This window comes from Hyla sarda, chromosome 2, assembly GCF_029499605.1.
Source record: "Hyla sarda isolate aHylSar1 chromosome 2, aHylSar1.hap1, whole genome shotgun sequence".
NCBI classification, from domain to species: Eukaryota; Metazoa; Chordata; class Amphibia; order Anura; family Hylidae; genus Hyla; species Hyla sarda.
Window position 1 is genome coordinate 161536771 of NC_079190.1, and position 27133 is coordinate 161563903.

Genomic DNA, 27133 nt, shown 5'->3' on the forward strand with positions numbered 1-27133 from the left:
TGTTCAAAACCACATATACATATGTTTAATATGCAATCATGAAACTTCAAGGAGAATTAGAAGCACTTACTTCAGACTCAGCGAGGGAATCTGTGGCACGGCGGCAATAACATTGAAGGCGAAAGAAATCCACACAAAGTTTAGCAGAGCTTCAGCATGCATACTTGTTCTAGTAAGAAAAGCTTTCTGCAGACTGTACACAGAACCTGAATTTCTCTTTTCCTAAAGCACAGCTCACACTATAGCTACAGTGCTCCAAGCTGGCCAAAACCGGCTGACAAGTTATCCTCCTGCACAGTTCCTTTGATTAGCTGCCTGCAAGGATTTGGGCAGCTCTCTAGGAGGGACTGGAGTGCCAAATCCTAAAGTTTGCAGTCTAGTCAGTCAAGTAATTAGAAACAGTTGTAAATCCAGATGTTTTATTTTGACAGACAAAGTATCCCGTTCAGACTTTTCCCCCTTGAACAGACAACTTCATTCTTCAAATACCTGCAGAGGAAACATTATGATGTTATCCCACATGTTATATTATTTCCCTGAAACTGCTTGTTAACCCACAGCATTAGCTGATAAATTAGTTTAAATGACTCGAAGGACCAAAGGAAGAGAAAGTCCAAACTATTTTCCAAACAAAAAGGAAATTAAATGATCAGAAGTCTCCAACCTCCTTAATGTAAATAGGCCACGTGTTCTCACATGAAGCAATCATCTGGGGACCAGTGCTAACAGGAACTTAACCCTGTCGGCTGGAGTGAAGAGTAATAATATTGCTAGTGGCTAAATGCTTTCACACACTTCTGAAATATGGCATTTTGTGCACTGTGATCATGGTGTTTTTGAACATTCTGGAGAACATTTTGCATTCCACTTGAAGAACACTTCAGTTGCAAACCATTGAGAAGTGTCTGCCATGCTGACTGTTAAAATGTTTCCTTTTTATGCAACATAAAGAAACAATAGCAATGCCATTTGGGCTAGAGAACAGTGTTATTTCACTCAAAATTTAAATCGTTATTGTAATTTAAATGAACTTTTAACACATCACACAGACGAGTCAAAAGTTAAGATTGATTGGGGTTTCAGTACTGTGATCCCGACGATCATTAGCTACAGCTGGGTGAGGCAAGGACTTAAAGGAGATCTGTAGTGCAATTTAATTTATCCCCTATCCGAAGGATAGGGGATAAGTTATATATCGCGGGGGGTCCGAGCGCTAGGGCCCCCCGGGATCTCCTGCACGGGGGCCGCAGCAGTATGCTGGAAAGGGGGCGTTCCGTCCCTGCATGACACGGCGGCCGACACGCCCCCTCCATGCACCCCATAGAGATACATGGAGGGGGCGTGTCTGCCGCGGCTTTCTGCTGGGGACGAAACTTCACTTCCTGCAGACTGCCGCGGCCCTGTCCAGGAGATCCCGTGCTCGGACCCCCTGCGATCTATAACTTATCCCCTATCCTTTGGGGATAAATTATTTTGCGCTAGAATACTCCTTTAACCCCTTAAGGACCCAGCCATTTTACACCTTAGGACACGGCCATTTTTTGCACATCTGATCACTGTCACTTTAAACATTAATAACTCTGGAATGCTTTTAGTTATCATTCTGATTCCGAGACTGTTTTTCCGTGACATATTCTACTTTAACATAGTGGTAAAATTTTGTCGATACTTGCATCCTTTCTTGGTGAAAAATCCCAAAATTTTATGAAAAATTTTGCATTTTTCTAACTTTGAAGCTCTCTGCTTGTAAGGAAAATGGATATTCCAAATATATTTTTTTATTCACATATACAATGTCCACTTTATGTTTGCATCATAAAATTGGCAAGTTTTTACTTTTGGAAGACACCAGAGGGCTTCAAAGTTCACCAGCAATTTTCCAATTTTTCACAAGATTTCCAAACTCACAATTTTTCACAGGTTTGAAGTGGATTTGAAGGGTCTTCCTCTTAGAAATACCCCACAAACGACCCCATTATAAAAACTGCACCCCCCAAAGTATTCAAAATGACATTCAGTCAGCATTTTAACCCTTTAGGTGTTTCACAGGAATAGCAGCAAAGTGAAGGAGAAAATTCACAATCTTCATTTTTTACACTCGCATGTTCTTGTAGACCCAATTTTTGAATTTTTACAAGGGGTAAAAGGAGAAAATTTATACTTATGTTTGTAGCCGAATTTCTCTCGAGTAGGCACATACCTCATATGTCTGTAAAGTGTTCGGCGGGCGCAATTATGGGCTCAGAAGCGAAGGAGCGACAAGGGGATTTTGGAGAGTACGTTTTTCTGAAATGTTTTTTGGGGGACATGTTGCATTCAGGAAGCCCCCATGGTGCCAGAACAGCAAAAAAAAAACACATGGCATACCATTTTGGAAACTAGACCCCTTGAGGAACGTAACAAGGAATAAAGTGAGCCTCAATACCCCACAAGTGTTACACGACTTTTGCATATGTAAAAAAAATAAAAAATAAAAATTCACTAAAATGTGTGTTTCCCCCCAAATTGCACATTTTGGCAAGGGTTAATAGCAGAAAATATCCCCCCAAATTTGTAACCCATCTCTTCTGAGTATGGAGGTATCCCATAAGTTGACCTGAAGTGCACTACGGGCGAACTACAATGCTCAGAAGAGTCATATTTGGCTTTTTGAGAGCAAATTTTGCTCAGGGGCATGTCGCATTTAGGAAGCCCCTATGGTGCCAGGACAGCAAAATAACCCCAATATGGCACACCATTTGGGAAACTAGACCCCTTGAGGAACGTAACAAGGGGTACAGTGAGCATTTACTCCCCACTGGTGTGTCAGATCTTTGGAACAGTGGGCTGTACGAAATTTTTAATTTGCACAGCCCACTGTTCCAAAGATCTGCCAGACACCAGTGGGGGGTAAATTCTCACTGCACCCCTCATTACATCCCGTGAGGGGTGTAGTTTCCGAAATGGGGTCACATGTGTTTTTTTTTTTTTTTGGCGTTTGTCAAAACCGCTGTAACAATCAGCCACCCCTGTGCAAATCACCTCAAATGTACATGGTGCACTCTGCCTTCTGGGCCTTTTTGTGCGCCCTCAGAGCACTTTGCGCCCACATATGGGGTATCTCCGTAGTCGGGAGAAATTGCATTACAAATTTTTTTTTCCCTTTTACCTCTTGTCAAAATGAAAAGTATAGGGCAACACCAGCATGTTAGTGTAAAACATTTATTTTTTTTACACTAACATGCTGGTGTAGACCCAACTTCACCTTTTCATAAGTGGTTAAAGGAGAAAAAGCCCCCCAAAATTTGTTAGGCAATTTCTCCCGAGTACGGCAATACCCCATATGTGGCCCTAAACTGTTGCCTTGAAATACGACAGGGCTCCGAAGTGAGAGAGCGCCATGCGCATTTGAGGCCTGAATTAGGGATTTGCATAGGGGTGGACATAGGGGTATTCTACGCCAGTGATTCTCAAACAGGGTGCCTCCAGCTGTTGCAAAACTCCCAGCATGCTTGGACAGTCAACGGCTGTCCAGCAATACTGGGAGTTGTTGTTTTGCAACAGCTGGAGGCTCCATTTTGGAAACAGTGGCGTACCAGCCGTTTTTCATTTTTATTGGGGAGGGGAGGGGGGCTGTGTAGGGGTATATGTATATGTAGTGTTTTTTATTTTATTTTGTGTTAGTGTAGTGTAGTGTTTTTAGGGTACAGTCACATGGGCGGGGGATTACAGCGAGTCTCCCGCTGCGAGTTTGAGCTGCCGCGCAAAATTTGCTGCATTGCAAACTTGCAGCCTGATACTCACAGTAAGCCCCCTGCCCATGTGAATGTACCCTGTACATTCACAGAGGGGGGGGGGGACCTCCAGCTGTTGCAAAACTACAACTCCCAGCATGCACAGTCTATCAGTGCATGCTGGTAGTTATAGTTTTGCAACAGCTGGAGGCACACGGGTTGGGAAACACTGAGTTAGGAAACAGACAATGTTTCCCAACCAGTGTGCCTCCAGTTGTTGCAAAACCACAACTCCCAAAGATTCTCAGGCATGCTGGAAGTATTAGTTAGGCAACATCTTTAGAGCCAGATGTTGCCGAACTACAACTCCCAGCATGCCTGGAGTTGTAGTTTTGCAACATCTGGAGGACTACAGTTTGCAGACCACTAATACAGTGGTTCCCAATCTGTGCCCTTCCAGATGTTGCAAAACTACAACTCCCAGTATGCCAAAACTGTCCAGGCATGCTGGGAGTTGTAGTTCTGCAACATCTGAAGGGCCAGATGTTACAGAACTACAACTCCCAGCATGCCTGGACAGTAAGGGTATGCTGAGGATGTGTAGTTTTGCAACATCTGGAAGGGCACAGTGGTCTCCAAACTTTGGACCTCCAGATGTTGCAAAACTGCAACTCCCAGCATGCTCAGACGCCAAGGGCTGTCTGGGCATGCTGGGAGTTGTAGTGTAAGGGGACTAGATGGAGCAGTCCAGATCACTTTACGGCGGTCTGGACTGCTGCAAAGGTCCCGCGACACCGCCGAAGATCAACTCACCTGTCTCCACCACCGCCGTCTCCGCCGCCGGGATCCGGGTCTTCAGGGATGAGGTAAGTACCGGGGCTGGGCCCCAGCAATCCCCCGCCACGTCCTCCGGTCTTCCTCCCGTCCTCCCTGGACTTCCAGGGGCCGGGCAGGGCGGGAGAAAGTAACCGCCCCCTGCGATTGGTCGGTTAACTAACCTAGGATTCGCAGGGGATAGGAGGAGGTGGCAGGCTTGCCACCTCGCTCCTATACTTCAGCATGGTCCTGGCTGTCTGTGACAACCGGGATCATGCAAAATTACCAGGTGGTCGGGTCCCAGAGACCCGATCAGCCCGGTATCGCCTCAGATCGCAGGCGCGATTTCCCTCGCAACTTGCGACGATCGCCGACATGGGGGGCCTATATGGCCCCCCTCGGCGTTTGCCCTGGATGCCTGCTGAAGCATTTCAGCAGGCATCCGCTTCCGATCTCTGCCCGGCGCGCGGCAAGGACAGGAAAACGCCAGGACGTATGGGGACGTCCTGGGTCCTTAAAGCCCAGGGTGCGGGGACGTCCCTGTATGTCCTGGGTCCTTAAGGGGTTAAAGGGATATTCCAGGCAAAAACTTTTTTTTTTTTTTTTAATACTTTATTTTAAAATTTTATAAGGGAAAACATAGACATCCCCGAGGGGAAAAGAAGGATATAATAACAGGGTATAACAATAACCATAACACGGTCTATCCAGTGACAATATCACACACAAGATCAGTTGCAGGTAGTTCACCAAAATCTACATGTCTCTTATATCAATAAATCATAATAAAACTCTCAGAAGGCTTTAGTCCAGTGAAACCATTGATCAATACATTGCTTAGAGAGACCCATACGTTTCGCAATTAGCCCTTCCAATGTGAGGTTGTGGTGTATTACCGCCTTTATAGCTCGGAACTCTGGTAAATTGGTGGACTTCCAACATTGGGCAATGGCGGACCTAGTTACAGTGAGAACATGGAAAAGAATAGTGACACAACTATGGGGTAGCATCTCACTTTTTAAGGTAAGCAAGGCCATTGCTGGCTCCCACTCGAACGGGACACAGATCAGGGTATGTAGAAATTCTTTCACTTTGTCCCATAGGGCTTGCAAACCTGGGCACGTCCACCATATATGCAACAGAGTCCCTTCAGCTGTTCCGCATCTCCAGCACAGTGGAGAAACAGAAGGGTATATTTTAGACAACCTAAGTGGCGTATAGTACCACCGATACATCAGTTTGCGCGAGGCTTCAAAATGGTTGGCGCACCTAGAATGTCGTTTAGGTAGTGTAAACACAAATTTCCACTGTTCGTCAGAGAACGTCATGGTCAGGTCTTCCTCCCATCTGGTCTGGAAGGAGTATCGGTCGGGGGAGTCTAGTTTCAAGATTTCTGTATACCCTATCGAGATGCCTCTTCTGAAAGAGTGAGCATTAGTGAAGTAGCATTCATAGGGCGATTTCATGGGAGCAGGTGACCAATGCAGGGACCGAAGAAAATGTCTCAGTCGGAGGTACATATAAAAGTCCCTGTTGGAAATACCAAACTTAGTAACCAGGGTAGAGAAGGGCAACAAATCTTCACCCTCCATGATATCGGCCACAGATTGGAACCCTTTGTCCACCCAATGACGGAGGTCCATATCCAGCAGGTAAAAACCTATCGCAGTCATAGGGATATTTTGGATCCTAGCTGGAAGTAATCTAAGGCCGATTTTGGACCGGCACCAAATCCTAATTGCCGCTGCTATAGTGGAGTAGATAGAAGAGGGAGCAAAAGTGGGGTGAAAGCGTAAAGACCAGAGAAAGGAGCAGAGAGAAGATGAGTCAAGGAGGGACGTCTCAATGGCAACCCAAAGGGGGGAATTGTTCTGCCACCACCACTTCTTAAGTTGGTCCAATAACACTGCCTGATAGTAGGCTCTAAGGTTAGGGACTCCCATTCCCCCTCTCTCCACCGGCTGATACATCAGGGAGGACCCCACTCTAGAACGTTTCCCTGGCCAAATGAAACGCAGGAGCATCTTCTGCAGCCGAGAAAGGTAATGTGCTGGGACTATCACTGGTAAATTCCTAAGGAAATAAAGTATTTTGGGCAATAGCATCATCTTTGCCGCAGCAATGCGGCCAGCCCAGGAGATGGGGAGTGAAGAATAAGTATTTATGTCCTTATCTATATGGGCCATCAGGGCAGAGAAGTTGACTGGAATCAATCTAGCAGGACATGAGGTCAACGCTATACCCAGATAGGGAATCTGCTCTGACACCCACTGAAAGGGAAATCTGGATTTTAAGTCGGACTCTAAGTCCGGGGGAATATTTAACACTAGAATGCTCGATTTAGAGGCATTCATCTTGTAATAGCTGACCTTGCCAAAGGCATCCACAATATTAAGCACCGCGTGCAAGGAGGTTCGGGGATTAGATAGACACACTATGACGTCGTCAGCAAACAATCCTATTTTGTGGTCCGTGAGATCTAGGGATATACCCGTCACCTCTGACGACGCCCTAATGTGTTGGGCAAAGGGCTCCATAACGAGGGTAAAAATGACCGGGGACAGGGGGCAGCCCTGTCTGGTCCCATTGCTCAGGCGGAAGCTGTCGGAGAGTGCCCCAGATGAAAATACCCTTACTGAAGGTGCCGAGTATAAGGCCATCACTGCCCTGCTGAACTCTAGAGGAACGCGGAATTTCTCCAGAACTGCCCGCAAATAACCCCAATGCACCCGATCGAACGCCTTCTCCGCATCCAAGGATAGGAGAAGAGAAGGCGTCCGATCGGAGTGGGCTCTAGTAATCAGGCTAAGGAGGCGCCTCGTGCCGTCCAAGGTCTGACGATGTCTCACAAAGCCTACTTGGTCCCTATTTACAAGGGAGGGAAGAAATCTATTTAGACGAGCCGCCAGTACCATAGCATACAACTTGATGTCAACATTTAAAAGGGAGATAGGCCTTTAGCTTCCCGCATCTTCTGGTGGTTTGCCCGCTTTAGGAATGGTGACAACAAGTGCCTCTAACATCTCCTTTGGGGGTTGTCCTAAATTAGCTATAAAGTTAAAGGTCCGTGTCAAAAATGGCACAACAGGACATCAAACTTTTTATAGAAGTCATTCAGGAGGCCATCAGGCCCCGGGGATTTACCCTTCTTGAGCAAGCGTATACATGAAAGCACCTCCTCCACAGTAAAGGGTGCCTGCAGGTCCTCCACCTGATCAGGAGATAGAGAAGGAAGAGATACAGAATTGAGAAAGGCAGAAATAGCAGCGGCAGAGGGTTGGTGAGTCGCAGGATCGGAATTAAGATTATACAATTTCTCATAAAACCTAGCAAAACAATTTGGCTTGAGGGTCAGTAAATTTAGCACTATTAGGGCCACTCAGATACGCTATTCGCGACTAATTGGACTTCTTTTTAAGCTGTTTAGATAGAAGTGAACTGGATTTGTTCCCCTGCCAGTACCAAGTCATCTTAAGTCGTCTAAGGGCTAGCTCCTAAGTGTGTAAGGAAAAGGAATGTAGTTCTGCGTGCAACCGGGAAATCTCAGCCTCCACTCCACAATCAAACGCTCTCTTATTCCGTCTGTGTAACTCAGCAAGCCGAAGCTGCAACTCCAGAGTGCGCGCCGATCTCCTCTTTCTCTCATGAGAGGTCTGGCTGATGAAATGGCCTCTAATGGTGGCCTTAAAGGTACACCAAAGCATAGGATCAGTGACGTCACCAGTGTCATTAACTTGGAAAAAGGCTGGGATCACTGCGGTAGTAGCCTCAGCATACTCAGAGTTATGTAATATCAAGGGATTGAGCCTCCACACAGAAACCGGGTGCTGGACATATGTTTCTCTAATGGTAATGCAGGTGGGAGCGTGGTCAGACCACTCTATAGGAAGAATGGACGCTTGCGCAACTAGGGGCAGTAAGGACTTAGAAGTGAGTATGTAATCAATACGCGAGTAAGTCTTATGCGCATTAGAATAAAATGTAAAGTCTCGCTCAGTAGCATGTTTAACCCTCCATATATCATACAGCACGAAGTCTGAGGTGAGAGTAAAGAACCCAGTCGGGCCCACTCTGGAGTGTGCAGCAGTCGTATCGATCTGTGGCCACATAGACATATTAAAGTCGCCCAACAACACCACATGTCCGGCGGCAACTTTCCCCAGAAACGCACATTGTTTGCGATTAGGTGCGTAGAGGGCCACTATTGTGTAGGGGACACTATTAAGGAGACATAGCAGGATAATGTAACGTCCCCCATTATCTATATGAATCTGCTGTGAGGAGAAGGCTACAGAATCACGAATTGCCACCGAAACCCCTCCTTTCTTGTGGTGAGCATGGGCATGAAACATATGAGGGTACTTTTAATGTTTAAGGCGACTCACATCATCCACGTTAAGATGGGTTTCCTGAATGCACATAACATCCGCCTGCAACCGGATAGAGTCTCTCCATAGGAGGGATCGCTTGAATGGTGAGTTCAATCCCTTAGCATTAAGGGAAACCATCTTAAGTACCATCCCTCCTCAGGGCGCATCGCTGTAACAATAAACGCCTATACACATTTGGACATAGTCCGCAATCATAGAACCACCACACCTCACAGACTTCAGAGAGTTGCAGTACACTACCTAGACGTATGTACACAAGACAAGACCGGACAAACCAACAAACAAGGGAAAACCATGGAAGCAAGGGGAACACAAGCAAAAACAATACAGACATAGAGAGAGCAATAAAGGCCATGTGGTAAGCCTTCACAGGGGACATAGTGTGGAAAACGTCCGCAGCTGGGCCAGTGACAAGCTAATCAAAGTCCCACTCAATACTCTAGTAGGCGTCTCAGAACCAAACCATAAAGATAAAATACTGCATCCTACAGCGTCCACAAGCATCCCAGAAACTCTGGTAACAGGCAGGAACAGTTATTCTGTCGCTGAGCGACACTTATCACTTTTACGTTTCCGATTAGCCACCAGATGCCATTCTTCTTCCACGTTGGGTAGAGGTGATGTTCCAGATGGGCGTGGAGAGGCAGCAGGAGCCGACAGATTCCATACAATGCAAAGTTTATCCAAGTCCTCAGGCGAGTTCACCACAATCTTGGCTCTTCCTCGGGTGACAATCATTTTCACAGGGTAGTCCCACTTATAGGGTACGCCATGGTCCGTAAGAGCTTGGCACCTGCACTGAACTCCCTGCGCCTGGCCAAGGTGACCGCTGACAAGTCTGTATACAACTGGAGGTTGGCAAATCTAGCAGGCAAGTCAGGGGTAGAACGGGCAGACTGCATCAATTGGTCCTTGATGTGGTAAAAATGCATCCTGAGAATAACATCCCTGGGACAGAGCCGGACAAGGCTTTCGGCTTAGGCAGTCTATGCACCCGGTCCATGAGGAGGTCTAGAGTAGTAGCTTGAGACAAAAGTAAGGCAAAAAAGTCCATAAGGAAGCCATTCAGTTCCTCAGTTTTAACTGTCTCCGGCACACCTCTAACCCTCAGGTTGTTGCGGCGGGAGCGATCCTCAATATCCGCCATCTTGAGTTTCAAAGCGGACACCTCATCCTCTAATGAGTTCGCCAAGTCCACTACAGTATTGTGCGAGGCGGTGAGTTCCGCCATTTTGGACTCCACTTGTGCGGTTCTGTTCCCAATCCCTGCCACCTCAGCTTGGATATTAGTGACCGCATTTTAGATGTCTGCTTGCAGGGAGCATTTTAATTCAGAGAGCAGGCCTCTCATTACGTGCTCTGTGAGAGGCATCGGAGCGGACACTCCTGTATCTCTCCCCGGGGGTACCGCTAGCTCCCTGTGGCAAAAAGGGCGCGGGCGAAAATGAGGTCCAGGGGCCGCTGAAGCTCTGCCTGGCGTAGAGAGGGCTGAGGGCACCGGAGATTGATAGTGATCACTGTCCGCCTTAGATGAAGCCGATGCCGGAGAAGCGCTGCCCACCGAAGGTGAAGCGGAGCCCGTCATGGAGGGGACTCCGGCCTGGTGAGGCGGGGAAGCAGCTGCGCCATCTTGGCAGAAGTCAGCAGCCGGGAAGAACGCCGTAAGTTTCATCGGGCTTTTCTTCTTATGGCCTCTCGTGCGGGTCATGGTGGTGAGACCAGGAGTTCCTCCACCCGCTAACAGCCAGTTACGGGGAAATAGAGCAAGGTGAAACGCTGTGTAGTCGCTTAAGGCCCTGAGGTTAGCGGAGCACAGGAACTATGCGACCGCCGCCATGCGCTGCAGGACACGCCCCCGCAAAAACTTTTTTTTATATATCAACTGGATCCGGAAAGTTAAACCGATTTGTAAATTACTTCTATTAAAAAATCTTAATCCTTCCAATAGTTATTAGCTTCTGAAGTTTTCTATCTCACTGCTCAATGATGATGTCACGTCCCGGGAGCTGTGCATGATTTGAAAATATCCCCATAGCAACTGCATAGCTCCCAGGATGTGAGTCATCAGAGAGCAGTTAGACAGAAAACAACAACTCAACTTCAGAAGCTAATAACTATTGCAAGGATTAAGATTTTTTAATCAAAGTAATTTACAAATCTGTTTAACTTTCCGGAGCCAGTTGATATATAAAAAAAATTTTGGGCCTGGAATACCCCTTTAACTCCTCGGCTCGGCACTATTTACAGGAAATGTGCTCTATTATAGTCTATGGAAAACATCTCCTGTAATCAGCTGGACTGCACACTAAGCGATGGAGTGAAGCATAAAAACATGCACTTTACCCATGCTATAATTAAGAATTGGAGGGGATCTCAGCAATGAGACCCCAATTGTTTTTTACCCATTCTCCTATATAACGTGTATAAATAGCAAAGCGTTCAAGTAGTTAATGCATTAACAGGTTCGTGAGCGGCTGTAAAAAATACAATGTTTTGGAAAAATAAAATAATAAAAGTAAAGTTTAAATAAAGAAATATAAATTGCCTTTCTCAATAATAATGGCGATCGTCTGCCATTAACCCCTCAGATGCCATGATCGATACAGATCATGGCATCTGCAGCAGTGTGGCACTTAAAATGGCTGATCTGATCCCCCACGGCACTGCCGCAGGGATCAGATCAGCCAAGATGGCGGATAGAGGTCCCCTCACCTGCCTCCGTCTGTCTCCCGGGGTCTTCTGCACTGATCTGCCTTCCAGCAGACCAGAGCAGAAAATCGCCAATAATACTGATCAGTGCTATGCCCTATGCATAGCACTGAATAGTATTAGCAATCTAATGATTGCTATAAATAGTCCCCTATGGGGACTAAAAGAGTGTAAAATAAATGTAAAAAAAAAGTGAAAAAAAAGTGAAAAAAAAGTGAAAAAAAATTGAAAAAGCCCCTCCCCCAATAAAGTTTGAAATCACCCCTTTCCCCATATTAATATACAAAAGAGTAAAAAATCGCGTTCGTAAATGTCCGAACTATAAAAATATAATGTTAATGATCCCCTACAGCGAACGGCGTAAATGTAAAAAATAAAAAAAGGCCAACATTACTACTTTAACCCCTTAAGGACCCAGCCATTTTACACCTTAGGACACGGCCATTTTTTGCACATCTGACCACTGTCACTTTGAACATTAATAACTCTGGAATGCTTTTAGTGACATATTCTACTTTAACATAGTGGTAGAATTTTGTGGTATCTTGCATCCTTTCTTGGTGAAAAATCCCAAAATTTTATGAAAATTTTTCTAACTTTGAAGCTCTCTGCTTGTAAGGAAAATGGATATTCCAAATATTTTTTTTTTTATTATCATATACAATATGTCCACTTTATGTTTGCATCATAAAATTTACGTGTTTTTCCTTTTGGAAGACACCAGAGGGCTTCAAAGTTCAGCAGCAATTTTCCAATTTTTCACAAAATTTCCAAACTCACAATTTTTCAGGGACCAGTTCAGGTTTGAAATGGATTTGAAGGGTCTTCATATTAGAAATACCCCACAAATGACCCCATTATAAAAACTGCACCCCCCAAAGTATTCAAAATGACATTCAGTCAGCGTTTTAACCCTTTAGGTGTTTCACAGGAATAGCAGCAAAGTGAAGGAGAAAATTCACAATCTCCATTTTTTACACTCGCATGTTCTTGTAGACCCAATTTTTTTATTTTTACAAGGGGTAAAAGGAGAAAATTCATACTTGTATTTGTAGCCCAATTTCTCTCGAGTAAGCACATACCTCATATGTCTATGTAAATTGTTCGGCGGTCGCAGTAGAGGGCTTAGAAGCGAAGGAGTGACAAGGGGATTTTGGAGAGTACGTTTTTCTGAAATGGTTTTTGGGGGGCATGTTGCATTTAGGAAGCCTCTATGATGCCAGAACAGCAAAAAAAAAACACATGGCCTACCATTTTGGAAACTAGACCCCTTGAGGTACGTAACAAGGAATAAAGTGAGCCTTAATACCCCATAGGTGTTTCACAACTTTTGCATATGTAAAGAAATAAAAATAAATTTTCACTAAAATATGTGTTTCCCCCCAAATTTCACATTTTTGCAAGGGTAAATAGCAGAAAATATCCCCCAAAATTTGTAACCCCATCTCTTCTGAGTATGAAGGTACCCCATAAGTTGACCTGAAGTGTACTATGGGCGAACTACAATGCTCAGAAGAGAAGGAGTCATATTTGGCTTTTTGAGAGCAAATTTTGCTCGGGGGCATGTCGCATTTAGGAAGCCCCTATGGTGCCAGGACAGCAAAAAAAAAAAACACATGGCATACCATTTTGGAAACTAGACCCCTTGAAGAATGTAACAAGAAATAAAGTGAGCCTTACTACCCCACAGGGGTTTCATGACTTTTGCATACGTAAAAAAAAAAAAAAAATGTCACTAAAATGTGTGTTTTCACCACAAATTTCACATTTTTGCAAGGAAACTAGACCCCTTGAGGAACATAACAAGGCATAAAGTGAGCATTTACCCCCCACTGGTGTCTGTCAGATCTTTGGAACAGTGGGCTGTACAAAATTTTTAATTTGCACAGCCCACTGATCCAAAGATCTGTCAGACACCAGTGGGGTGTAAATTCTCACTGCACCCCTCATTACATTCCGTGAGGGGTGTAATTTCCGAAATGGGGTCACATGTGGGATTTAGTTTTTTTTGCGTTTGTCAAAACCGCTGTAACAATCAGCCACCCCTGTGCAAATCACCTCAAATGTACATGGCGCACTCTCCCTTCTGTAACTTGTGCGCCCTCAGAGCACTTTGCGCCCACATATGGGGTATCTCCATAGTCGGGAGAAATTGCATTACAAATTTTAAGGGGCTTTTTTCCCTTTTACCTCTTGTCAAAATGAAAAGTATAGGGCAACACCAGCATGTTAGTGTAAAAAATTTATTTTTTTACACTAACATGCTGGTGTAGACCCCAACTTCACCTTTTCATAAGGGGTGAAAAGAGACAAAGACCCCCAAAATTTGTTAGGCATTTTCTCCCGAGTACGGCGATACCCCATATGTGGCCCTAAACTGTTGCCTTGAAATACGACAGGGCTCCAAAGTGAGAACGCCATGCGCATTTGAGGCCTGAATTAGGGATTTGCATAGGGGTGGACATAGGGGTATTCTGCGCCAGTGATTCCCAAACAGGGTGCCTCCAGCTGTAGCAAAACTCCCAGCATGCTTGGACAGTCAACGGCTGTCCAGCAATACTGGGAGTTGTTGTTTTGCAACAGCTGGAGGCTCCATTTTGGAAACAGTGGCGTACCAGACGTTTTTAATTTTTATTGGGGAGGGGGGCTGTGTAGGGGTATGTGTATATGTAGTGTTTTCTACTTTTTATTTTATTTTGTGTTAGTGTAGTGTAGCGGGGGATTACAGCGAGTTTCCCGCTGCAGCGCAAAATTTGCTGCATTGCAAACTTGCAGCCTGATACTCACTGTAAGCCCCCTGCCCATGTGAATGTACCCTGTACATTCACAGGGGGGGGGGGGCCTCCAGGTGTTGCAAAACTACAACTCCCATCATGCACAGTCTATCAGTGCATGCTGGTAGTTATAGTTTTAGTTATAGTTTTGCAACAGCTGGAGGCACATGGGTTGGGAAACACTGAGGTAGGAAGCAGACAATGTTTCCCAACCAGTGTGCCTCCAGTTGTTGCAAAACCACAACTCCCAAACATTCTCAGGCATGCTGGAAGTAGTAGTTCGGCAACATCTTTAGAGCCAGATGTTGCCGAACTACAACTCCCAGCATGCTTGGAGTTGTAGTTTTGCAACATCTGGAGGACTACAGTTTGCAGACCACTAATACAGTGGTTTCCAATCTGTGCCCTTCCAGATGTTGCAAAACTACAACTCCCAGTATGCCAAAACTGTCCAGGCATGCTGGGAGTTGTAGTTCTGCAACATCTGAAGGGCCAGATGTTACAGAACTACAACTCCCAACATGCCTGGACAGTAAGGGCATGCTGAGGAGGTGTAGTTTTGCAACATCTGGAAGGGCACAGTGGTCCCAAAACTGTGGACCTCCAGAAGTTGCAAAACTGCAACTCCCAGCATGCCCAGACACCAAGGGCGGTCTGGGCATGCTGGGAGTTGTAGTATACAGGGTCCCAATACAGCAATGCATGTCGCTTTACGGCGACGTGCATTGCTGTAAAGGGCCTGACCGCGGCTGAAGAGGAACTCACCTGTCGCCGCCGCCGCCATCTTCACCGGGTCTTCAGGGACGAGGTAAGTACCGGGGCATTGCCTCAGCACTCCCCCGTCCCCCGCCGCGTCCTCCGGTCTTCCTTCCGTCCTCTCCGGACTTCCAGGGGCCGGGCAGGGAGGGAGGAAGTAACCGCCCCCCCCCGCGATTGGTCGGTTAGCTAACCGACGGATCGCAAGTGATAGGAGGAGTGATAGGTCGCCAAAAGTGTGTAACACAAACAGCCAGAAGAACACATTAGAGGGAGTATCCTAGAGAGCAGATTTTGTCCTCCTTACCTACCCTCATAAGGGCTGTAGATTTTATGTCAAATGCATCAGCGGATGCTTTACACCTAACAGCTAAAGCAACCCCTTTATCCGATTCTGCTCACAGGGCCCTTTGGCTTAATAATTGAAAGGGAGATATCACATCTAAGCCTAGGCTGTGTGTGATCCCTTGCCAGCCTTTGACAGCTGTCTTGTTCTTCCATGAGTGGAAACCGGAGTTGGAACTCAGGTCCTTAATCCAATAAGGACCCAGCCCATTTTCAGCTTAAGCACCCAGGCATTTTTTGCACATCTGACCACTGTCATTTTAAGCATTAATAACCCTGGGATGCTTTTTACTTTTCATTCTGATTCCGAGATAGTTTTTTAGTGACATATTCTACTTTATGTTAGTAAATTTTTGTCAATACTTGCATCATTTCTTGGTGAAAAATTCCAAAATGTGATGAAAGATTTTAAAATTTAGCATTTTTTTTTACCTTTGAAACTCTCTGCTTATAAGGAAAATGGACATCCCAAATAAATTATATATTGATTCACATATACAATATGTCTGCTTTATGTTTGCATCATAAAGTTGACATGTTTTTACTTTTGGATGACATAAGAGGGCTTCAAAGTTCAGTAGCAATTTTCAAATTTTTCAAAAATGTTTCCAAATTGGAATATCTTAGGGACCAGTTCAGTTTTGAAGTGGATTTGAAGGGCCTTCATATTAGAAATACCCCACAAATGACCCCATTATAAAAACTGCCTCTCTCAAAGTATTCAAAATGACACTCTGTGTTTCACAGTATAAGCACAGTATAAATCTTAATTCTTTTACACCCGCATGTTCTTGTAGACCCAGTTTTTGCATTTTTCCAAGGGGTAAAAGGAGGAAATACCCCCAAAATTTGTAACCCAATTTCTATTGAGTAAGGAAATATCTCATATGTGTATGTCAAGTACTCTGTTGGTGCACTAGAGGTCTCAGAAGGGAAGGAGCGACAATGGGATTTTGGAAAGTGAGTTTTTCTGAAATGTTTTTGGGGGGCATGTCACATTTAGGAAGCCCCCATGGTGCCAGATCAGCAAAATGACCCCCACATGGCATACTATTTTGGAAACTACACCCCTCAAGGAATGTAACAAGGGGTCCAGTGAGCCTTAGCCCCCCACAGGTGTTTGACGACTTTTCGTTAAAGTTGGATGTGTAAATAATTTTTTTTTTCACAAAAATGCAGGTTTTTCCCCAAATTTTACATTTTTACAAGGGGTAATAGGAGAAAATGTCCCTCAAAATTTGTAACCCCATCTCTTCTGAATATGGAAATACCCCATATGTGGACGTCAAATGTACCGCGGGCGTACTATAATGCTCAGAAGAGGAGTCACATTTGGCTTTTGGAAAGCAAATTTTGCTGAAATGGTTTTTGGGGGGCATGTCGCATTTAGGAAGCCCCTATGGTGCCAGAAGAGCAAAAAAAATACACATGCCATACTATTTTGGAAACTACACCCCTCAAAGAACATAAAAAGGGGTACAGTGATGTAGATATCCCATGTGTGGACGTCAAGTGCACTGCGGGCGTACTACAATGCTCAGAAGAGAAAGAGTCACATTTGGCTTTTGGAAAACAAATTCTGCTGAAATAATTTTTGGGGGTTATGTCACATTTAGGAAGCCCCTATTCTGCCAGAAAAGCTAACAAAAAACACATGACATACTATTTTGGAAACTACACCCCTCAAGGAACGTAACAATTGCAGCCAAATTTTACAATTTTACATTTTTACAACATTTGTAACCCCATCTCTTCTGAGTATGTAGATACCCCATTTGTGGACGTCAAGTGCACTGTGGGCGCACTACAATGCTCAGAAGAGAAGGAGTCACATTTGGCTTTTGGAAAGCATTTTTTGCTGAAATGGTATTTGGGGGGCATGTTGCATTTAGGAAGCCCGTATGGTGAAAGACAAAAAAAACACATGGCATACTATTTTGGAAACTACACCCCTCAAGGGATGTAACAAGCAGTGGGATGTGAAAAGGAAAAATTTTATTTTTTACGCTAAAATGCTGGGGTTACCCCAAATTTTTCATTTTCACAAGGAATAGGAGAAAATGTCACCGTAAATTTGTGAATACATTTCTTTGGAGTAAGGACATGCCTCATATTAGGACATAAACTGCTCTGTGGGTGTATGCCAGGTCTCAGAAGAGCAGGAGCGCAGTCAGGGGCCTTGAGCTACCTATGGAGCCAGAACAGCGGGACCTCCCCCCCTCAAGGAATGACAAAATAGGTTATGTTCCCAGAATGATGACCCAGAGCATAGCCAAAACTAAAAAATATGCCCACCCCAAACCCTGTGCTCTGAATCATCATTCTGGGAATGTGATGTGTGTGGCCATCCCTAACCTGTTGCGGCAACACAAAAAAGTCCCCTATGTTAGTGACTCAGTGACCCATGACCAATTTTTGGAAAAATACCCCAAAGGTCTTATCAGGTTTTTTTTTTGTTTGTTTTTGATTAAACATTTTTTTGGGCAATTTAGTGGTTTATGGGGTTAAAACTTGGAATATACTGTGGACTTGGTACATTGGGGTCAAATTATGGGAAATTAAAATGAAAAGGGAAAATTTAGTACTCCATGGAAGTGTGATACTCCCTGAAGCAGTTTTTAATGCAGAGGCCCAGATGATCAGGTGCAAGTGTCACATTGAGTGGTGGTGTCCTTCCGTATCCCCCTCCTGTGACACACTGCATTTTTTCTGGGATCGTCCCTTCTTTCCAGTGTGGGGGATCTCACCTGGAAAGTGCTATTCTGGGATGATCCTGCCACCTATAACTCCAGTTACTTGGGAACTCCGTCTTGCTCTTTCCCGATCGCCAAAGATCAGGGCCTTTAGGACTTCTTCTTGGAACTGGAGGTATGTCCCTGTGTTGCAAGTTTACTGGGACAGTACAAAAGAGTTGGCTTGAGGATTTGATCAGAGATATCAACTCCCCCCATATACTGATTGTAGCCCAGAATACAATCAGGCTTGAGGACCGTTGTTGTGGTACCTCACACAGGGACAGGTGAGCTGCCGTTACCATGAATTGTGGTCAGCATAAGGACATCCCCCTTATCCTTATACCTGACCAGCAACAGGGTTTCATGGGTAAGGGCACGGGACCTACCCTTGGGCATAGGTGTCTGGAACTAATTTAGAGAGAGGCCTCTCTGGTTCTTCCGCACGGTCCCACAAGCGGATGTGGATCTGGTGGCAAGGGATGTGAACCGAGGGATGCTGGTGTAAAAGTTATCCACGTAAAGGTGGTAACCTTTATCCAGCAATGGGTGCACAAGGTCCCAAATTATTTTCCCACTAACACCCAGAGTGGGGGGACATTCTGGGGGTTCAATATGGGAATATTGTCCCTCATATACTCTAAACTGTGTACCCGGAGGTACTCTCACAAAGTTTGTAGAGTATCACGCCATACAGCGCCCGTTTCAAGGGAATATACTGTCAGAAGATGAGTCTCCCCTTAAAGCTGATAAGAGACTCATCTACCGAGAGCTCCCTAAGCGGTACGTAGGCCTCCAAACATTTGGTCCCAAAGTGATCTATGACCGGCCTCACTTTGTAAAGCTGGTCATAGACAGAATCACTTCGTGGGGGGGAGGGGGGCATTTCTGAATGGCTTCGAACCGCTTCTGTGTCTTGGGCATACTGTAAAGTGGGGTCTGGTAAAGGATGTTTACGCTGCAGTACTGCCTGACACTTGGTTTTTTGACTAGGCTCATATGCAGCACGAGGCCCCAAAATGTCCTCATTTCAGCTGCATTGATGGCGTACCTATCATATGACCTAGGCAAAAATAAATCAGGGTGGTGGGCAATGAACTGTTGGGCATACAAGTTTGTTTGCTCCACCATATGATTGACAAAGTCGTCACTGAAGAAATAACTAAAATAGTCTATTTCAGTGTATCTGGTTGTGTCAATCCGGATTCCTGAGTTACCAACAAGCTCAGGAATCCATGGCTGGTATCCCTCTGGGGGTCTCCAGACAAGTTCACCGGAAGGGAGCTCTGGCACGCTTGTCTGGGGGGGTCGGACTCCTTTTAAGAGCGGCATGGATGCTCGTACTAGTGTCGCCCACTGGGTCACTTTCATGCGTGGCCTCGCTTGGCAGCATCTCCGCTGCTTTCTGGGGGACTCATCATCAATGCTACATGATGAGGAGGACGAGGAAGAACATAGAAATGTAGGATCTTCCTCGTCCTCACTGGCAGATTCGGAGTCGGAGGCAAGTAAAGCGTATGCCTCCTCCGCGATAATGCCCGACGGGCCATCACCTTTTTTAATCGTCCGACCAATAGCAGTGCTCCTGGGGTGGTGACGGGATCGCCACCTCCCTCCAGCTGCAGGAGGTGATTGGCGGTGTATACTTCTTGGGACCCCCCCATCAGCATTGTCACGGGATGCGTGCTGTATGATTTCATTGGCATAGAGCATTGGGATAGCATTGAACCGTGTATGCAATCAGAAGATTACAAGTAATAAATAGTCCCTTATTATTATTATTATTATCGTTGTGTGTGTAGATGTCCAAACTATAAAAATATGACATTAATTAACAAATCAATGAAAGAAAGAAAAGTGATCCGGCACCGCTGACTCTGCACAGTTGGCCGCAATCAAATGAGTGAGGCGGCAAGGCTTCAGAGTACCTAGGCAGTTCCATGCAAATGAACGGTAGTGCTCAACGTTGTATAGATGCATCCACAGAAATCATGAAACAAGAAGAACAGAACACATACCGTAAGATTTTTTGCAGGTGCAATTTTATTCTTCAGGCGGGAGGACGGTTACAGGTGCTTCGGGGGAAACTTCGGGCTACGGTCCGTGTCACGCTTGTCTGCGCTTCACCAGGCCCTACATAAGCACGTCTCAAGGGAGTGTTTTAAACACCAACGTAGGACACACAGAACATACATACAAGTGAATCGGGATCAGGATGATGACAATACATATAAACATCAATGAAGGTGATTAAAATCAATACAACAAAAATGTGAGTCAAACAGGCATAGAACAATTACTAGTGTACAAATACTCCCATTTCATTATGTTCATTTAAGCCTAATGGGCCGTTGCATTTGTGCAGAGAATCCATCTGGATTTTTTTACCAGTAAATGTTGATGCCTGTCTCAGCCTTCTGGAGACTGTTCTGTTCTTTCTAAAACTGCAAACCTAAAGGCTTTGGGATTACTGTTATGACTTTCACACATATGATTAATTAATCTTGTACATCCTTTTTTAGTTGTTAACAATCATATATGTTCCTTTATTCTATGGAACAAGGGTCTCTTGGTTTTCCCTATATAGTATTTACCACAATCCACAAATAAGGCAAAACACTACAAAATTTGATCTACAGGTTACAAACTGTTAGATTTATATTATTGTACCCCCTTAACTCAATTCTTTTTTCTTTAAATTCAGATCACAGAAGGAACACATACCACATGCAAAGATCCCTTTCAGTCTCTGCATAGATAACCAATCACCTTTTTCACATAGTTGTTTCTTTTTCCTTTTTTAATAATCATGGATGGTACAGTTTTTCCTATAATTTACAATAGGTTTCTTTTCAGTAAATTTTTTAGGTCCTCATCCTGTTGTAACATGTACCAATCTTTAGTGATAGCATTTCTAACAACCTTGACTAACTCTTTTCTAAATGTGAACACAGCTCTTCTTGTTTTTTGTTTTTTTAACAGTAATTCTCTTAAAATTTTATCCACCTTCTCTTTTGTTTTCAGTATCACATCCCTTGGATAGCCTCTTTGAATCAGACGGTCACCAAGCTCCTTCACCTGTAGTTGGTAAGTATTAGTATTAAGTATTATTTTTAGTAGTAAGTATTCTTTTTAGCCTAATCCTTTGCTGTTTTTAATATGCATGCGATGGGACGTCTTATAATGAAAGATCAAGTTTTTAGAAATAGGTTTCCTATATCCTGATGTATGAATCTTATTCTCCATAATTGAAATTTTTGTATCTAGGAATTCTAAGGAATGTCCCCCAAAAACTGAGATGTAAACCACATGTTTACTTGATTATTGCTGTTGAGGTAGTCGACGAAAGATGTAAAATCTTTCTGGTTTCCGTTCCAGATAACAAAAATATTGTTGACAAGCCTCAACAGCAATTTAATTTTGGATGTAAAAGGATTTTCTGTTGTGAAAATTAAGTTCCCTTTCCAACATTGCTAAGAAAATATTCGTGTATGAACAGGAGATGGGCACGCCCATCGCCATTCCCTGGGATTGGCCATACCAATGTAACTGCTTCTTGTTTGATAACAATAATTAAGCCACACGATCAATGGCGTATATGTAAAAAAAATTCCAAAGTCCAAAATTGCGTATTTTTGGTAATTTTGTATATCCTAAAAAAAATAATAAAAAGTGATCAAAAAGTCCCATCATAACAAAATTATACCGATAAAAACTTTAGATCACAACGCAAAATATGAGCCCTCATACATCCCTATAGAAGGAAAAATAAAAAAGTTAAAGGGGTCAGAAAATGACAATTTTAACCCTTAAGGACTCAGGGTTTTTCCGTTTTTGCACTTTCGTTTTTTCCTCCTTACCTTTTAAAAATCATAACCATTGCAATTTTCCACATAAAAAATTATGGCTTATTTTTTGCATCACCAATTCTACTTTGCAGTGACATTAGTCATTTTACCCAACAATTCACGGCAAAACGGAAAAAATCATTGTGCGACAAAATCGAAGAAAAAACGCCATTTTGTAACTTTTGGGGGCTTCCGTTTCTACGCAGTGCATATTTCGGTAAAAATGAAACCTTATCATTATTCTGTAGGTCCATACGGTTAAAATGATACCTACTTATATAGGTTTGATTTTGTCGTACTTCTGGAAAAAAATCATAACTACATGCTGGAAAATTTATACGTTTAAAAATGTCCTCTTCTGACCCCTATAACTTTTTTATTTTTCCACGTACAGGGCGGTATGAGGACTCATTTTTTGCGCCGTGATCTGAAGTTTTTATCGGTATGATTTTTGTTTTGATCGGACTTTTTGATCACTTTTTATTCATTTTTTAATGGTATAAAAAGTGACCAAAAATACGCTTTTTTGGACTTTTTGGAATTTTTTTGTGCGTACGCCATTGACCGTGCGGTTTAATTAATGATATATTTTCATAGTTCGGACATTTACGCACGCGGCGATACAGCAAATGTTTATTTTTTTTATTTACACTGTTTTATTTTTTTTATGGAAAAAGGGGGGTGATTCAAACTTTTATTAGGGAAGGGGTTAAATGACCTTTATTGACACTTTTTTGTAACTTTTTTTTGCAGTGTTATAGGTCCCATAGGGACCTATAACACTGCACACACTGATCTCTCATGCTGATCACTGGCGTGTATTAACACGCCTGTAATCAGTGTTATCGGCGCTTGACTGCTCCTGCCTGGATCTAAGGCACGGAGCAGTCATTCGTCAATCGGACACTGAGGAGGCAGGTAAGGGCCCTCCCGGTGTCCTGTAAGCTGTTCGGGATGCCGTGATTTCACCGCGGCGGTCCCGAACAGCCCGACTGACTAGCCAGGATAGTTTCACTTTAGAAGCGGCGGTCAAAGCCGATGTGTGGCATTAGCAGCGGGTCCCGGCCGTTGATGAGCGCCGGGACTGACGCGATGTGATGATATCGCGGGAGTCGGCGCAGGACGTAACTATACATCCTGCGTCGTTAAGGAGTTAAACATACTAATTTTGGTGCATGTAGTTTTTTCTTTTAACCCCTTAAGGACATATGTTTTTCCGTTTTTGCACTTTAGTTTTTTCCTCCTTACCTTTTGAGAATCATAACCGCGTACGGGGCAGTAGGAGGGCTAATTTTTGGCACCGTGATCTGAAGTTTTTAGCTGAACCATTTTTGTATTGACTGGACTTTTTGATCGCTTTTTATTCATTTTTTCATTGTATAAAAAGTAACCAAAAATATGCTATTTTGGACTTTGTAATTTTTTTGCACACATGTTTATTTTTATTTACACTTTTTTTTTTTTTTTTTTTTTCGATGATAAAACAGAAACAACATAAGAATTGAGCAACATGTACAAGTGCAGAGATTGCGAACAAGGAAAATGCCATAGTACAATGGTATCAGGCAGACAATACCCAAGACCACACAAGTGGAGCATGTGAGGCACAAAGATGGTATGCTCATTCGTGATAGACCGTGTCAGTCCATTAACCAAAAGAACATAAGGCTACATTCACCTCAATAATTACAAGGCGTAAACAGCATGAAAAGCCAAAGTAGGCGAGTATTCGCGATCCCCAAGATGTGAGACCTGCATACACTTTAACATGAAAAGAAGGAACGTTTGCAAACAAGAAAAGAAAGAGAAAGAAAAAAAAAGGGGGGGGGGGAAGAAAAGAAGAAAAGCAGCCAAAGTGAGAAGGAAAACAAAAGTGTAGGGAAGGGAAAGTAGGAAGAAACATGGACAGACAGGGGGAAACACACTGGAAACAATAAAGGGGGGGGGACACAGGGACATCCAAGGAAGGGAAGGAAGAGGGGGATGGTACGCTCTAAGGGGGAGGACAAGCATCTCAAGGGGGGGCCTGGGGAGCAAGGGCAAACAGTGCGCCGTATCCAGGTGAAGACTGGAACGTCAACCAGTCAAACCACGTCTTCGTGTAGCGATCATTCTCCGCAGGGGTAAGGGCCACCAATTCCTCTATTCTTTGAGTGAGAGCAATTTCAGCCAGCCATTCACCAATCGTGGGAGGTTCAATAGACCTCCACCTGTGGGGAATAACCGTACGTGCTGCTTAAAGCATGTAACTAAGGAGGGATTTTTGAAAGGAACTGGCAGACATTGGAAGATGGGACAGCAAAGCAGCTTCCGGGGAACTAGGGATAGCTATTTTTGCCACCTCCCGAGTCACCCTAAGAACCGTGGACCAGAAGCATGACAATTTGGGGCATGCCCACCATATGTGTGACATGGTGCCCACCGAGTCCCCACATCGCCAGCATGAGTCAGGAACCATAGGGAACCAACCGTGAAGTTGGACCGGTGTGCAGTACCAGCGGGAAAGCACTTTATAATTCGTCTCTTGAGCCTTGCACGCTACCACCGATTTATGAGATAGCTGAAAACACTTAGCCCATTGGGCCGGGATTAGTGTTAAGCCCAGTTCCTCTTCCCATGCTGCGCAATATGTAGGCAAGGCGGAATGATAGCGAGAAAGCAGTATTCGATATAGAAAACCAATAGTGTGTGGGGGTACCGGGGGTGCTAGACACAGCTTCTCGAATGTGGTCAGGTCTCTATGCAATGTCGCATGTCGCTTAACCGAGGCATAAAAATGTTGGAGCTGCGTATAAATAAAAAGGCCACTGCCTTTGGAGGACCCATGCTGCACAAGAGAAGCCATGGGCAGCAACGCAGCAGAGGAGAGTACATGATAAAAACGCAGAGGGAGCACATCAGGGACCTTCAGTAGACACCTGGGGGGCATACCTGGGGGGAATGCAGGGTTACCTGTCACAGGGAGCATGGGTCCATTATGGTCGATCAAAGAATCCCTCAATCTCCGGTCACAAAGAGCAGTCAGTGAGGTAAAAGATAAAGAGGGCAAGGAGGAGGGAGGCGGGGGCCATGTCCACGGCAGTCCGGCCAACTCTCCCGGGTAGATATCAAGTGCCACTCGTACCCAGAGTTTCGATGTAGAATTGTGTAGTAAATCTAACAGTCTGGCATGCATGGCAGCCAGATAGTATAGACGGCAGTCCCGGAGGCCCAGGCCCCCCTTCGGACGGAATAGCACTCTACGGTTAAGCCTCAGTCGCCCCCCGGCCCAACACATTTTTATTTTTTAAATGGGAAAAGGGGTGTGAATCAAACTTTTATTACGGAAGGGGTTAATTTTTTTTGCAATGTTATAGCTCCCATGGGGGGCTATAACACTGCACACACTGATCTTTTACATCGATCTTTGTTATCCCATAGGATAACATTGATCGATGATTCTGCCGCTTGACTGCTCATGCCTGGATCTCAGGCACTGAGCAGTTATTTGGCAATCGGACACCAGGAGGAAGGTAGGGGGACCCTCCTCGTGTCCTACAGCTGTTCGGGACGCCGCGATTTCACAGCAGCGGTCCCGAACAGCCCACTGAGCTAGCCGGGAGCAGTTTAGTTTCACTTTAGACGCAGTGATCAACTTTGAATGCTTCGTCTAAAGGGTTAACCCCTTAAAGACCCAGCCCATTTTCACCTTAACCCCTTAAGGACGCAGGGTTTTTCTATTTTAGTATTTTCCTTTTTTTGCTCATCACCTTCAAAAAATCATAACACTTTCAATTTTGCACCTAAAATTCCATATTATAGCTTATTTTTTGCGCCACAAATTCTACTTTGCAGTGACATTAGTAATTTTACCCAAAAATCCATGGCGACAAAATTGAAGAAAAAATGCAATTTTGTACTTTTCGGGGGCTTCCGTTTCTACGCAGTGCATTTTTCTGTAAAAATGACACCTTATCTTTATTCTGTAGGTCCATACGGTTAAAATGATACCCTACTTATATAGGTTTGATTTTGTATTACTTCTGAAATCATAACTACATGCAGGTGATCTGAAGTTTTTATCGGTACCATTTTTGCATTGATCGGACTTTTTGATTGCTTTTTATTCATTTTTTCATGATATAAAAAGAGACCAAAAATACGCTATTTTGGACTTTGGATTTTTTTTGCGCGTATGCCATAGACCATGCCTTTTAATTAATTATATATTTTTATAGTCCGGACATTTCCGCATGCGGCAATACCACATATGTTTATTTTTATTTACACAGTTTTTTTTTTTTAAATGGGAAAATGGGGGTGATTTTTACTTTTATTAGAGAAGGGGTTAAATGATCTTTATTAACTTTTTTTTACACTTTTTTTTGCAGTGTTATAGCCCCCCTATTGGCTATTACACTGCACATACCGATCTCATACACAGATCATTGCCGTGCATTGAGTGTTATCGGCGGTCGATTGCTCAAGCCTGGATTTCAGGCTTGGAGCAATCAAACGCCAATTGGACGTGACAGGTAAGAGACCCTCCTGCTGCGTCCTAGCTGACCACAATTTCACCGCAATGATCCCAATCAGCCCAACTGAGCTGCCGAGAAGCTTTTACTTTCATTTTAGACGCAGCGATCAACTTTGAACTCCCGCATCTAAAGGGTTAATAGCGTGCGGCACAACGATCAGTGCCACGCGCTATTAGCCCAGGATCCCGGCTTTTATTAGCTGCCAGGACTGACCCGGTATGAAGCGGGGTCACGGCGTGACCCCGCGTTATATACCGGGGCCCGGCTTAAGAGGTCAAGGGGTTATCCAGGAAAAAACTTATATATATCAACTGGCTCCAGAAAGTTAAACAGATTTGCAAATTACTTCCATTAAAAAATCTTAATCCTTTCAGTACTTATGAGCTTCTGAAGTTAAGGTTGTTCTTTTCTGTCTAAGTGGTCTCTGATGACACGTGTCTCGGGAAATGCCCAGTTTAGAAGCAAATCCCCATAGCAAACCTCTTCTAAACTGGGTGTTTCCAAAGATACGTGTTTCCAAAGATATTTAAGC

General features: G+C 44.2%; 1 protein-coding gene across 1 annotated transcript in view; it reads right to left on the reverse strand.

Annotated features, from left to right (window-relative positions):
- The window catches only part of ITGBL1 (integrin subunit beta like 1), a 500590-nt gene that overhangs the window by 440696 nt on the left and 32761 nt on the right, over positions 1–27133 (reverse strand). The window contains exon 2 of the mRNA XM_056555676.1: positions 71–489. Coding sequence (XP_056411651.1) covers positions 71–162 — 92 coding nt within the window. The 5' untranslated portion in view covers positions 163–489. The remainder of the gene's footprint in view (positions 1–70; positions 490–27133) is intronic.